Raw genomic sequence first — 13,944 nt, 5'->3', positions numbered from 1 at the left:
ATTTAACAATCTTAGATACAAATTTCCAAGTGCAATATATGGCCTCCTTCTTTTTTGAAACAAGGGAAACTAAAGGCCCTTGATATTTCTAGGTGATTCTAGGTCTTCAGAGAAACACAATTATTATTCATGCTTTCTGGAGTCATTTCAATGGGAAGGGTTATTTGCTCCTAATTTAATCCCAAACTACAGGGCTTTGTGAAACTTGTTATCTTTGTTGTTGTTTAATTCATGTGCCTTTTCTCCCCTGCCATGCCCCCCACCCTTTGCTCTTCACTGATACCAAACACTTGCTTCCACTGGCTGTAGGCTGGGCAGCAGATAATGTCGCTTGTTCAAATTCTGTCTAAAATGAAAACAAGTAAATTGTAGCAAACACTCTAAAGGCACTTTCATAATGATAGTTTATAAAAAGCACTTGGACAAGTATTGATGATTCTGGGGTCTTTTTACTAAATTACTAACTCTTTCCTCTAGGCATTTCCAGAATAAGGTGCTGGATGATAAAAGCGTTGACTTTCCTCATTGAATTTTGGTACACCAAAATTCCTAATTAAAGAAAACAGATACAGAAAAAGGCAATATATTATTTGATCTTTTACTATTAAAATAATTAGTATTCTTTGTAAACACTTGGGGAAATAGTTCCAATTAAAAATAAGTAACTTATATGTGTATTAAGAATTGTAATGCCAAAAAAAGAGTACATGTATAATGGCATAATTTGGCGTAAACATACTTTATATACAGAGTTATGAAAAATTGTGCTGTGTATGGATAGTAATGAGTGTAATGTATTCCACTATTGTCATGTATTTAAAAAAATAAATTAAAAAAATAAGTAACAAAGATTCCTGTATCTAAATCTTTATACAAATTTTGGTTATCTCCCGAAGACTAGTTTCTAAGTCAAAGAGTATGCTAGTTTTGTGGACTATTCAAACTACTGCCAAATTGTCCTCTATAAAGGTATTATTGCCAGGTTATATAAGTTCCTTTTTCTCGATACTTCTTCCAAGTTTGTACGTTAATAATTTTTTTAATATTCTTCTAATCAAAAGTATAAAACAGAATTTCATTGCTTTCTTCTATATTTTCTTTTTATTATTTAGGTTTAATGTCTTCATGTATGTTTGCTTTTTGTACCAACCCTTCAAAAATTTCCTATTTTATATCCTTGATTCATTTATCTACTGGAAAGTATGTTGTTTATTATTTTAGCAGATAAAACTATTAACTTCATAGTGAGGTTATCAAGTTTTGTCATTTGTGCTAGAAATATTTTTTCCCATTTAATTTTGCTTTTGGTACTTAGTTTATTCTGATGAATGGTATGAGTCAGAAATCTAGCTCTATTTTTTTTCTCACTAATAAATACTAATAAATTTTCAGCCAGGATTTTAAATCATACTTTCTCTCCTTTCTACTACTTGACCTTTGTGATTCACCATGTATATGCTTTCAGATTTTGTATTATTAACTGCCTTGAATCTTGTTTGGAGAGTGAGTAGGGAATACACAAAAAACAACTGACAAACTATCTCCTGGAATTAGTTGGGCTGTTTTGCTGAGAACCCCTCCAAAATACCATTTTGTATCCACATTTTTGTAGTCTTAGGCAGATTAAATTCTGAACTCAGGTCACACCTATGGAAGCAAGTCAAACTGAAGAACACTGGAACCAGATGACTTTTTTCTCTTGAAATGAGGACTTTATCCTCCATCTGGCCATAGACAAGATCAATGATAAAATGACATCACCTCCTTTTCCTCTAGCCACAGCCAGTTTTTTCTGTATCTGATTCTTTGAAACCAAAGAAACATGTGTAAGAGAGCAGCAGGGTGCAGGCAACTCCCCTGCACGTGGCCCCTGACTGACGTTGCCAGCACTCTCCAGACAGGAATGTGCTGGCTGCCTCGCTCTGGCCTTCATTAACTCCATAACACAATGAAGTTTCAAAAAATTAATGAAAGTTAGTTAACAGAAGACAGCTTAGAATGGCAGCTAAGCTTAGTCCCTGCCCAAACTGTAGCCAGGTGTGTGTCCTCCCTGGCCATAGCTGACCACCCGGGAGCAAGTATCTGGCCCATGCCAGGTTAATTTTTCCCCATTTGGAATTGCAACCAAAAGAGCCAGAGCTGAGAAGTCACATGAGTCCAGGCTGGGCTGGCCATTTCTTTTATGAAATGAATATTGAAGCAAACCAAGGTAGTTCCCACAGCAGAGAAGAATGAATTAGATAAGGAAGAAGATGATAAACCATGCATTTCAATAAAAGGGGCAAGTAACCTATGTTCCTTTCTGATTTTTGGCTCCAGGTCTTCAAGGCCTACTTATGCTTAAATTCCATTCTGTAACCACAAATCCATTCAATGAATCCCATTTTTCTAGAGCTCATTTTAGTAGGCTTCTCTGTTCCTTGTGTCAGAGTGGGGTAGGTAGGTAGATAGAGCAAGAGGATGGGAGAGGGAGAATAGGGCTCACTTCTTCTTTAGTTATGAAAGATCACTTTACCTCAGGAGATGTAAAAACCTCCTTCACCACAAGATACTACCTTCTAAAATTAAAGAAATTGGGTGTGACCACACTAAGGGATTTTCTAACTTTGGAGCATATGCAAATCACTGTCACTGTCATTTTGGTAACTCTAGGCTCACTGTAATATAATTTATAATGCAGTTTTGACACCCCCTCCAAAGCCCCATAGATCCCACTTAGGTACTGATATGAATTTTTCCAACATGGTGAAATGAGCTCAGGTGCACTAAGCCATGGTGGGAAACCACAGTAACCATCCCAAACATAATACATGAGAAAGGAAGCTTCCAAGACCAAATGTAAAAACCTGCCATGTGGAAACCCCCAGGCTGTGTCCTCTCTTAGAACAGCCAGCTCCATGGTCTCTGGGCCTTACTTCCACTTCACTAAGTAGAATTTTAATGCTTATTCTGTGTCACCGGATGAAATCTTTCTTTTGAGAAGATAAGAACTGAGGAAACTATTGCCTTGTAACATTAGAAAATGATGATTGCTGGTGAAGACAGGTTTAAATCTAGATAATGCTTCCTAGTCTGCCAGAGGTTATTAGGGGCGTTCTTTTTTCTCCACACCATTTAAGCTAGGCAGGTCCGCACTATTTGATAAATGGAGGAAATCATGACCTACAAAGTGTTTAGCCCCTAGCAAAAAAAATACAACGGGATATGGCAGAGTTAATAATTTGATATTCAAATCAGCAAGCACTCCATTATATGATATGGCTTTTGATTAAAGGCAGGAGCCATTACATTAAATACTTACATTAAATGCTTGCATTTACATCATCAGCACTTAAGCCCACCTAGTGCAGCTCAGTTGGGCCAGGCCCCAGCTCAAGACAATCTAGGGGCTCTTGTGTTTTACATGGAGACTCAAATGCCCAACATTCTTCTCCTTTCCTTTCCCTGAGAAGTATTTCTTAATCAGAGTTAAGTTCAAGGCAGCACTTATTTATTAAATATACTTTATGAGCTTCCCCCTAGATCATATGCTATAGGGAACAGGATATAGTCCAACTTTCGCATTCCATGAGCTTGTTCTCTGATCACATCTACATGCATGAAACACATGGAAACGGTGTGCAATTACTGGCATTTGTAGATTTGCAGTAGGAATGAAATAAAGGAAATAAAATTGTTATCCAAGAGTTAAATTATAAAATGAATTAAGAGTTGATAAGGAAAGAACAGACCTGAGATCAGCAAGACCTGACTCTAATCTGATAGACAGAATTGGTACATCTAAAAAAGAATTGTGTCTCAGAGGGAGTAGCCAGTCTGGGAAACACAGAAAAGGAAGAGGAGGCTCAGAGAAGGAAGAGGAAGAAGAAAAGGGGGGAAAGGAAGGGAGGCCGAGGGGTGGAGGAAGGAAGAATGAAAAGAAGAAAGAAGCTGATGACCATTAGCACCCATTCACAGACCACCCTGAAAACAGGGGTCTCCTTACCCTCTTACAACTACAGGAATGTGGACAACTTAAAGAGAGAAGCCAAGGCAGGAAGATTACCTAATAAATTGGGTATTTTTATGCAAGAGAGACAGACCATTACCTAAGAAACTATTTATATAATGGGAATGTATTAAGCTGTAATTTGGACATTGGTTAATGTTTCATCCAGTTAACTAGTGAGTAGGGATCAAAGAAAAATAAAGTTTTTGTTGTAAGCAAATTTTAAAGGTTAAATTTTGTGATATTTTTGTATAACAAACGACAAAAATTTCTAATATAAAAACAAACTACCAACTGGTCACCATAAGCTAGAGTTGGTAACGAAGACATTGTGGTAAAGTGAAGTCTGAGATGAGATTTACTGGATGGTGAGTTGTAAATAGGCCAAGATATAGGAAACAATATGAGCAAAAGAGAACTAGGAGGAATAAATTTAGTATCCACTAGCAACAGTGCACAGTCTTGTCCAGCAAGGGTGGCAATTGTGAGATGCATAAGAAATACACCTAGTCAACTTCTGAACGCCCTTGTATGCAAGGGAGGGGATCAGAGAACACCAAGATGCAGGCAGGGGACTGACACAGAATAGGTGCCATTTGAGGAGACCAGTGTAATTGCAGGATGGCCTGGAAGGCTGGAGACAGGAGAAGTGGCTCTCTCCTAGAGCAGGAGCAACCAACAGCAATGGAAAGACAAGAACATCTCGAGGAAAAACACAGAATCAAAAGGTATTGGAAACCATGCATAGGATCCATGGTATGAAGGACCTTTAAGGGCCACATCAAATGTTGCCTGTTTTGGGAAGTCATCAGGGATCCTAGAGAACCCACTGCACTGAGCTAACTACACTCATAAAAAATCATGTTCATGGCTGGGCACGGTGGCGGACTGAAATCCCAGAAACTCAGGAAGCAGAAGGATCACAAGTTCAAAGCTAGCCTCAGAAACTTAGCAAGGCCCTAAGCAACTTAGCAAAACCCTGTATCTAGAATTTTTTTTTTTGGCGGGGGGGTGGTGTTGGGGATTGAACCCAGGGCCTGCACATGCAGAGCAAACACTCTACCAACTAAGCTATATCCCTAGCCCCAAGAAAAATTTTTAAAGTTAAAACATTAAAAGGTGCTGGGGATAGAGCTCAGTGGTAAAGTGCCCCTGGGTTCAATCCGCAGCACCTCCCCCCAAAATACACACACACACACGCACACATACATATGTTCATGTTACAAATATTCTTGTCAAATTGTGATATATGCTGTATAATTTAACAAATATTTTCCCCTGGCCTCTTCCAGTCTTGCCTTTAATCCTATAAACACAGCATTAAAAAAGAAAAAAAAAAAAAACATGAGTAGTTACTGAATTCACTACTGACTGACATGCATGACTTCGCTGGGAAATTTTCCATTTGCTCTGATATACCTGTGATAAGGATAATTCTTTACCCGGGACTTGGTTGTAAGGATATATGCTGAGGTTTATGTCTGAAGATGGCAGTCACCTGGGAGCCAGAGTCCTGCACACAGGCATGTTCTGTTCCTTAATCTTTCAGCCTGAGTCCAAAGCCCCATCTCTCCTGATAGAATGAACCTGGGAGAGCCACTGAACCGTAGCCTGCTGGGGAGGGCAGTGTGGTCCCAGAGCCCTGGTGGAGGCTCCTACTCCTGCTGTTTGAGGCATGGTCTCCTGCAGGTTGGGGATGGAATTTCCTTGTGCTCTCTGAATGCATGTCCCTATGGCATCCAGACTTCAAAACAAACCAAAAGAGCATCTGATTTTTCCTTGAGTGCCTGGAACCTATTGTTTTTAGTGTATTCTGCTGCAGTGGGCAGAATTCTGAAATACAGCAGCCAGAGTCTGTGCTCCTTAAACAGGATCTTCCCTGGGCTAAGATCCACCCAGAGATGTGGGAGTGGGAGACCAACTGGTATGGAGGGAGGCCTTCATTTCTCGGACTTCTCTTCAGTTGCCTCTCAGAGTTTGTTCCCTATTCTTTACTGACCCTTGTCCCTTGATAACTGAATATGCAGAAGGTCTGTGCTACTGTTTCAGATGTTGGAGTTTCTACAATAGTATCTTAAAATATTCTTCCTTCCTTTACCTCAGCAACTCCAAGGTTTATCTCTTAAAAACTACCAGGCACTGAATGTGATTGTAGACACCTGTAATCCCAGTGACTTAGGAGGGTAAGGCAGAAGAATCACAAGTTGGAGGCCAGCCTCAGCAATTTAGCAAGATCCTAAGCAACTCAGTGAGACCCTGTCTCAAAATAAAAAGCAAAAAGGGAGATGTGGCTCAGTGGTAAATGTCCCTGGGTTCAATGCCTAGTACAAAAAAACAACAACAACAACAACAACAACAAAAACAAGCTACCATACTTTAGTTACTATTGTCTAGAATATTACTTCATCATCTAACAAAGCTTAAGAAAAACCTAAATCTCATTCAGATGATCTCTCCAGATTCTCATAACTCCCTTTAAATTCCTGATATTTTGATTTAGGTATGTGTCACCAAAAGGAAACACTCTGAGTGGAAAACAAGATCTGTTCCTTCTGATGTTTACTTTGCATTTTTATATTTGTAAAGAAAAATATTCTAATTTCTTTTAATGTTGACTGATGTAAAATGAAAGTATGATTATCTAAACTTGTGTGTGGTTTTCTGATGAGTCACCTGAACATATTTTGCAGTGGACACAACAGGTGGTTTGCAATGGCAAAAACAACACTAGACCAATTCAGGTCTGTAGCCTTCCTGTGTGATCTTCAGAAAATAATTTACCCAACTCAGCCTCAGTCCCCTCATTCACATATTTCACTTTCCTATAATGCAGAGACCTTGTGAAGCACTTTGAATTTGAAGGAGTCTAAAGTATTGTGTACTGGTTTCTATAAATTCAGAAATTATTAAATACTGACCAAATTAGATCATGACCTTGAAATGACATAAAAGGGCATATAAGTGGAAAAGATGCTGGATATACAAAAGTTGTTGCCAACTAAAGAAATATTCAAATTTTCTACAAAGGTTATTGAGAGACCATTAGTTTTTAACAACACATATTATAATATTATAACTTAAGAGTTATAATATTTTTGGGATTATATGTTCTGATTATAGGACTTACATGATTGCTACATGTCTTGTAACGAATGTTCTGTCCTTCACAATTCCTAAAGGAAAAAAGAAAAAAAAAACAAGAGAAAATAATGACTTTGTCACATAATGGCATTTTTTGTCAGCAACAGACTATATAAATGAAGGTGGTCCCCCAAAATAATAATGTATAGTGACTTCGTACCCATGTTTGCTTGTGTAAATGCATTCTATGCTGTTTACACAATGACAAAATTGCCTAACACTGCAGCTTTTTAAAAATATTTAGTCCTGTGAGAACAGAAATATTTAAAAAGTGAATCTTGAATCTACATGAAGTGATTGATAGAGTCAGCAATATACTCTCTACGTGTACTTTCTGATGATTATATTTTTACTGATCATAAATGGAACAGGTAAAAAGTAATGTACCTATTATGGTTTGGGTATGAGGTGTCTCCAAAAAAGTACTGTATTGATATAGGAATATTCAAGGTGAAATGATTGGATTATGAGAATTGTAACCTTATCTATCCATCCTACTTGGAATGGACTGACTGGGTGGTAACTGTGGGCAGGTGGGCTACGGCTGGAGAAGTCCTAGATGGGTTCATCTTCCCTGAAGCACCTGTAGCTTCCCTGTGGCTATGACCTAAGTAGCTTTTTTCTGCTATACACTTACACCATGATGCTCCTCCTTACCTTGGGTCCAGAGCAACAGTCAGCCAATCATGGACTAAACCTCTGAAACCATGAGCTAAAATAAACTTTCCTTCCACTAAGATGTTTTTGTCAGGTATTTTGGTCACAGTGATGCAAAACTGACCAACACAGTACCAAGTAGTCTCAAGATAGCCAGGCGCAGTGGCACACACCTATAATCCTATCGGCTCAAGTTCAAAGCCAGTCTCAACAAAAGCAAGGCATTAAGCAACTCAGTGAGACCCTGTCTCTAAATAAAATACAAATTAGGGCTGGGGATGTGGCTCAGTGGTCAAGTATCCCCGATTTCAATCACTGGTACCAAAAAGAAAAAGAAGAGGTCTCAAGGTGGAAGATCATTCATCCCAAATCACTCCAGCAATTCCAATATTTTTGGAATTTAATCTTCTAGCATTTCCATCATGATTTATTTGCAGAGTTGAAAATCATACTGTGAATTCAATTTTGGATTGGTTTTAATCTAATATTATAAATACTGATAATGCTTAGGGAAAATTCCTTTAATGATTACATAACCATCCATTATACAGACTTCATTTTGTTAGTTTTGAATTAAAATTTCTGAATTCTGGTAAAACACAAATAACATAAAAGTGTACGTGTTAAGAATATTCACATTGAACAGATACTACCTCTTATAATGGTATTACTTCTTTGTTTCCTTCTTTTACAATTTACACACAGTAAAACTCACTTTGGGGAGTTATATAGTTTTATGAGATTTGACAAACCCATGCTGTATAGGAACCACTACCACGATCAATATTTGGAACAGTGCTGTCATTTTTAAAGATGCCTCGTGTCACCCCTTCGTGGTCCATCTCTCCCCACTCAGTTCCTGGCAATCACTGATTTGTTTTCTGACCCCAACATCAAGACTCTTGCAGGATGTGATATCAATTGAATCAATAGGAAGCTACAGTGAGTAGCTTTTCAAGAAGGATTCTTTTTTAGCACAATACATTTAAAATTTATTCTTGTTGTGTATATCAGTAGTTTGCAACTTTTTAAATGCCAAGTATTATTCTGTTGAATGCATGCCCAAGTTTTTATTCCGTATCTGCATATTTGAGTTGTTTCCAGTTTGAGGCAATTATGAAAAAAACTGCTAAAAACATTCACATACAGGTTTTGTGTGAACATAAGCTTTCATTTCTCTTGGGTAAATACCTAGAAGTGAGATTACTGAGTCTGCTCTTGTTTATGTAATATAAAGATGCTTTGCTAAACATCTTTATGTTCCTGTTTTTGTTCATACTTAGAATACATACCTAGAAATGGATGACAAATTTTAGTCCCTTTGAAATTTTTCTAATATCTGAGCTTTAAACTATTGGTTGGCTGAGTATTATTTAATTGGTTGCTTTCTCAAGAAGTATATGTGACTGGTATATTAATGAACCTTTCATTTCACATAGAAAAGAAAATTCAGCAAGATGTGATATTCTATTTATATGATTCTTTCCCTCAACACTGTAGGCATGCTGCACTGACCACTGACACTGTGGCTTCCAAAGAAGTCTGATTTTTATTCTTTTGCACATGTGCTTTATTTTTCTGCCTGGAAGCTTATAGTTTCCTTTTGTTTTGTTTTGTTAGCATTTAAAGTAAAAGTTATATTCAGGATATATCTAATTATGATTCTTTCCATCCATTTTGACTGAAAGTGGTGAGCCCTTTTGAATGAAATACTTCATTACCAAAAATGTATGTGTTTTAAAATAAATGGGAATTTCTCAATGCATATTCATAAAGCTATTTCTTCACTACAGTTTAATAAAAATGTACTTTTGTTCCCAGGCTCTGATTTTCAATGATTGCTCTTTTTTCCAGAATTGTCTGTAATTCTGAGGTGAGCTCCCTCTGGACGTTTGTTTTCTTTATCATCTTTGCATGATTTTCTCTTACTTATGTTTAATTCCTTGTGCCTTTTCTTGTGTTTCCAAGAAATATATAGATACATTTCCTCATGCCTGATTTTATTTCTCTGTAGTGATTATTTTGTAATTCATGGTGTTCGATACTTTTTGGTTCTGATTTTCACTTTTCTGTCTTTGCAGCCCTTCTCACACTTGCCCTGTCCATTGACAATTCATATCTCCTCACTTTACATTTTGTCCCACTTGAAACATGTACCCCATAGTGTCCTCATGGCTTGTGTTTTGGGGAGATGCAATCCTAATTGGTTTGGGAGAGAGGTTTGGGAGTGAATTAAACAGCAACATGGCTGACTCCAAAAGCATTGCCCTAGCGGTAGTTAAATGTCTCAGTCTGAAGACAGTCAGGTCCAATTAGCTGCTCCTTCTCAAATTCCCACCTTCTCAGATCATGACAAGTGGGTTGACAAAGTCTTCATATTTTATAACTGTACACTTCCATGTTTTGGCCTGTCCTAGGTATACTTTTCTGAGATTTATTAAAATCTTAATGAGACTACATCAAATTTTAAACACTCAAGGTGCACCAAAGTGGGAGGCTGGCAGGAAAACCGGTGAAGAAGTCTCTCTCCTTGTCAAAGGGAAATGACTCCATTCTGCTGGGAACAGCAGCTGTGCCTGTGGACAAGCTCATGCACTCAGGAGATGTATTTCATTCTACTGTTCATGTGCGGAGAAAAGAAGAAAATAAATAACATGAAAAGTGAAAGGGTAATCTAAGTTACTTGACTTATTTTGGAAACACCCCAATTGAGGAAAACTGCTAATAGATCCTATTACTTCCTGTAATAACTGAAAGCGTTTTGTACTACATTGATTACAGTCCTAAAACATTTGTAATTCCAATTTAAAGGGAAGAGCCAAATTAGACACAGTTAAAGATAGTATTTGAATTGATTAATAATACTGGGATACAAAAATTGTGGAAACATACAAAGAATGGCATTTTCTTTAAAAGTGTTTCAGAACTTCGGGAATAATTTTTGAGATGCATTTGCTTAATTTTAGTTGTTTAATTTTTTTAAAAAAACTATATTTTAAAGAAAGAAACTGAAAATGAAGGGAAAAACATATCCATCAAAGGTATCTAATGGCTATGACTTAGGATGGCTATGTAGACCATACACCCATGCATGGTCTATATACCCCACAGATACCTGCTGTGTCTTGATTTTAAGCTACTATCCTAGAGTCACTAGCTTGCATCTTGATTTTTGAGCCTGAAAATCTAAACCAAAATGATAAGTACATCCTCACTCCAAATCCCAGTACAATTGCATCAAAGTGACATGGGAAAGAAAGTATTTTATATCATGAAATCTCAAAATGCAAAGCACCATTTTGGATGCCTTCCTTCTTTAACACCTTATAGTGAATCTACTAGGTACTAGGAGGCAGATAGGAAGATGCAATGATTATCTCCCAGCTCCCTTTACAAGTCCATAGTAAGGTGTTTTTTTGTTTGTTTGTTTGTTTTTTAAAAAACCCAACCACAGGGCCACCATTCTTAATATTATATTTCCCTTTGTCCAACCTAACACACTAAACCCACTGACTGGCCTTTACTGACAGGGCACAGTTTGCTTACAATTCAGTAAGAAAATGAATGACTATTTTATGAAACAGGCATAAAATGAAACGCAAGTTATTTTAAAGTTAAGGACATTGGAGTCCTAATTCCCCAAGCAGGAACCTGCCAGCTTATTCTGGAAATAATTCCTTTGGCCCAAATCAACTAAGCTACAGAAATATTACTTGCAAGTTTTTAATATCATTCTAATTACTATATGCAAGAGCTAATGGTTATCAGGAGTATATGAAAATTCAAGAACATCATTTTAAAATTATGTATTTTTTATCCATTACAACATTCATAGCACCCTGAAACTGAAGACTTTTGAAGTCATAAATTTATGAATATATAAAAAACATATGTTGATTCCGTGAGGATACATTAAAAACATTAATAAAATTTCCCTAGAGTTCATAGCACTATAATTTATTATATTCACTTGGTGATATATTGACTTAAATACTAGTGTCATAAAGACTGAGAAGCATGTGTTTTGAAGAATAAAAATATATTAATTTTTTTTAAAATAGTAGTTAAGTTAAACCTGTGTTTCCCATGGTTGGCACTTGACGAGAATATCAAGTTACACATTTCTGCAAGCGAAAGAGACATTCTGGCTGGTGTATGGTTTGCGGCATAATAGAACCGACTTGAGCATTTAAATGTAATAAAATTCTGAAATGACTTTATCCACAAAGAAATAAATGAGCAAAATAGCTACATTCATCCCTGTCCCTAAGTCATGAATTTAAAGGAGCACACTGATAAGAGAGAAGGCACCAGAATGCTTTCTAAAGCCTGGGATGACTTTTTGTTTCGCTTTGTATGCAATCACCTCCATATTCCACTTCCAAGAAAAACTGACCACAAGTGCTCAATATTTATGAAGATTTAATGGGTCTCTATGGCTGCTCAAGGATAAAGAGGCCCGATAAGCCTTCCAAAGGAAGTAGGTTCCCTTCTAGAAAATCTGAGTACTTCCAAAATCACGGTGAACATGTCTAACATGGGGGTGGGTTAGGGACGATGAAGCTCTAGAACACTTCTACCCTCCTGTTCAATAAAGCTAATTTTGTTTTTATGCAGGAAAATGAAGTTACCCTCCCTATTTCTGAAACATTGTACAAGTGGATATGCTCCAGGTCTGGCCCCAAGCCAGGAACCAAGTTGGAAAAAGGACTTAAACTGCCATCCACTTATCTCACTGTAAATACCACAGAACATAGTATTCTCTCACTTAGTTTTATATAAAGTTATATATCTAGTTCTGCATGTTTTTCTTTTCTGGGGTGGGGACATTTAATATGTTTTCCAGCTTCATATATTTGTTTAAATTAGATGAGCTCAGATAGAAGGCAAATGTGGAGTTCCTCAAGCCTAAAAGCAAACTTCAGAATACAGGTTAAGATTAGAACATGACATAAGTCCTAAAAAATGAAAAATGTAGGCAAGCAGTACTCCAGAAATAAAAGAGGCAACTGAGGAAATGGCATCATATCATCTATAATTTCACAGCTTTGATTTTTCAGCTCAACTTTATATGTGACTTTGTGTTCATGGCCTTCTGCAGCCTGATTTTTATTTTTTAATTTTTTTTTTTGCTTATCTGAACTCTATTTTTAAGAACCTCCATGTTGACATGTGTAACTTTTAATTTATTTTTATGACTGTATAGAAATCCAATTTATAAAAGTACTACAATTTAGTATCAATTATTTTTATTTATCAATGGATTTTCCTCAATGTCGAAAATTTAAGTTGGTTCCAAATTTTAAAATACCTATAGTTGCACAATGAGTGAGCATCATCATCTTAGCCAATTTGCACAAGTTTCTCTGGGACCTACGTTGTGAGCATTATATCTTTGCTATTGAGGATACTCTCAAATTGCCCTCTAATATGGACAAACCACTTTCTGATAACTAGTGCAGAAAGGTTTTCATTTTTAGAAACTAGGCAATATTTAGCTTCTCAAATTTTTAATGTCTTTCCAAGCCTGAAAAATCATCATATTTCATTTCCTGTTATTTTGCCATATTTTTTTGGTGGTGACATTAATATTTTCATTTGTTTTTGACTATGCAGGTTCCCTTTCTATAAATTTCTGGATTAAATCCTTTGCCTGTTTTTCTACTAGTTTGTTTTTGCTTTTGTTTTATTGGTATATAGAAGTTAGTTAAATATTTCAGATGCTTATTCTTTATAGATTATATACATTGTCAAGATTTTCTCTGCCTCTATGTCTTTCCTTAAGGTTATAGTAGTCTTTATAAGAAGTGTTTACTGCGCTTGAACTTATCAATATTTTCCTTTATAACTATTTAAGATCTTTCTATCTTAGTAAAGGAATATTTCATTACCCAGAGATTTCCTTCTGTTTTTTTTTCCTAAATATTTTCAAAATTTATTTTTTATAAGTAGACTTTAATCCACTTGGAATTTATTCTTTAAATGGACCAAAACATTTTAGTAGTTTCCTTTGGATTTCAATAGTCATATCTAAGATCCCTGAACTGAATATTTATCTTCCTTTACTGATTTATGATAATATCTTCTATATATTTCAAACTCCTTGATACATATTTGTATTTCTGGACTCTTAAGTTTGCTACTTTGATATATTTGTC

General features: G+C 36.3%; 1 protein-coding gene across 2 annotated transcripts in view; it reads right to left on the bottom strand.

Moving 5' to 3' along the window:
* The window catches only part of Adamtsl3 (ADAMTS like 3), a 341,011-nt gene that overhangs the window by 205,678 nt on the left and 121,389 nt on the right, over positions 1–13,944 (bottom strand). For both annotated transcript variants that reach the window (XM_058577562.1, XM_046438417.2), the window contains exon 5: positions 7,116–7,161. In XM_058577562.1, the coding sequence (XP_058433545.1) occupies positions 7,116–7,161 (46 nt within the window). The remainder of the gene's footprint in view (positions 1–7,115; positions 7,162–13,944) is intronic.

The sequence above is a fragment of the Marmota monax genome, unplaced genomic scaffold, assembly GCF_021218885.2.
Source record: "Marmota monax isolate L192 unplaced genomic scaffold, Marmota_monax_Labrador192_F-V1.1 WCK01_AAM20220418_F8-fsc00005, whole genome shotgun sequence".
Classification (NCBI taxonomy): domain Eukaryota; kingdom Metazoa; phylum Chordata; class Mammalia; order Rodentia; family Sciuridae; genus Marmota; species Marmota monax.
This window is presented reverse-complemented; position numbering and strand designations above follow the sequence as displayed.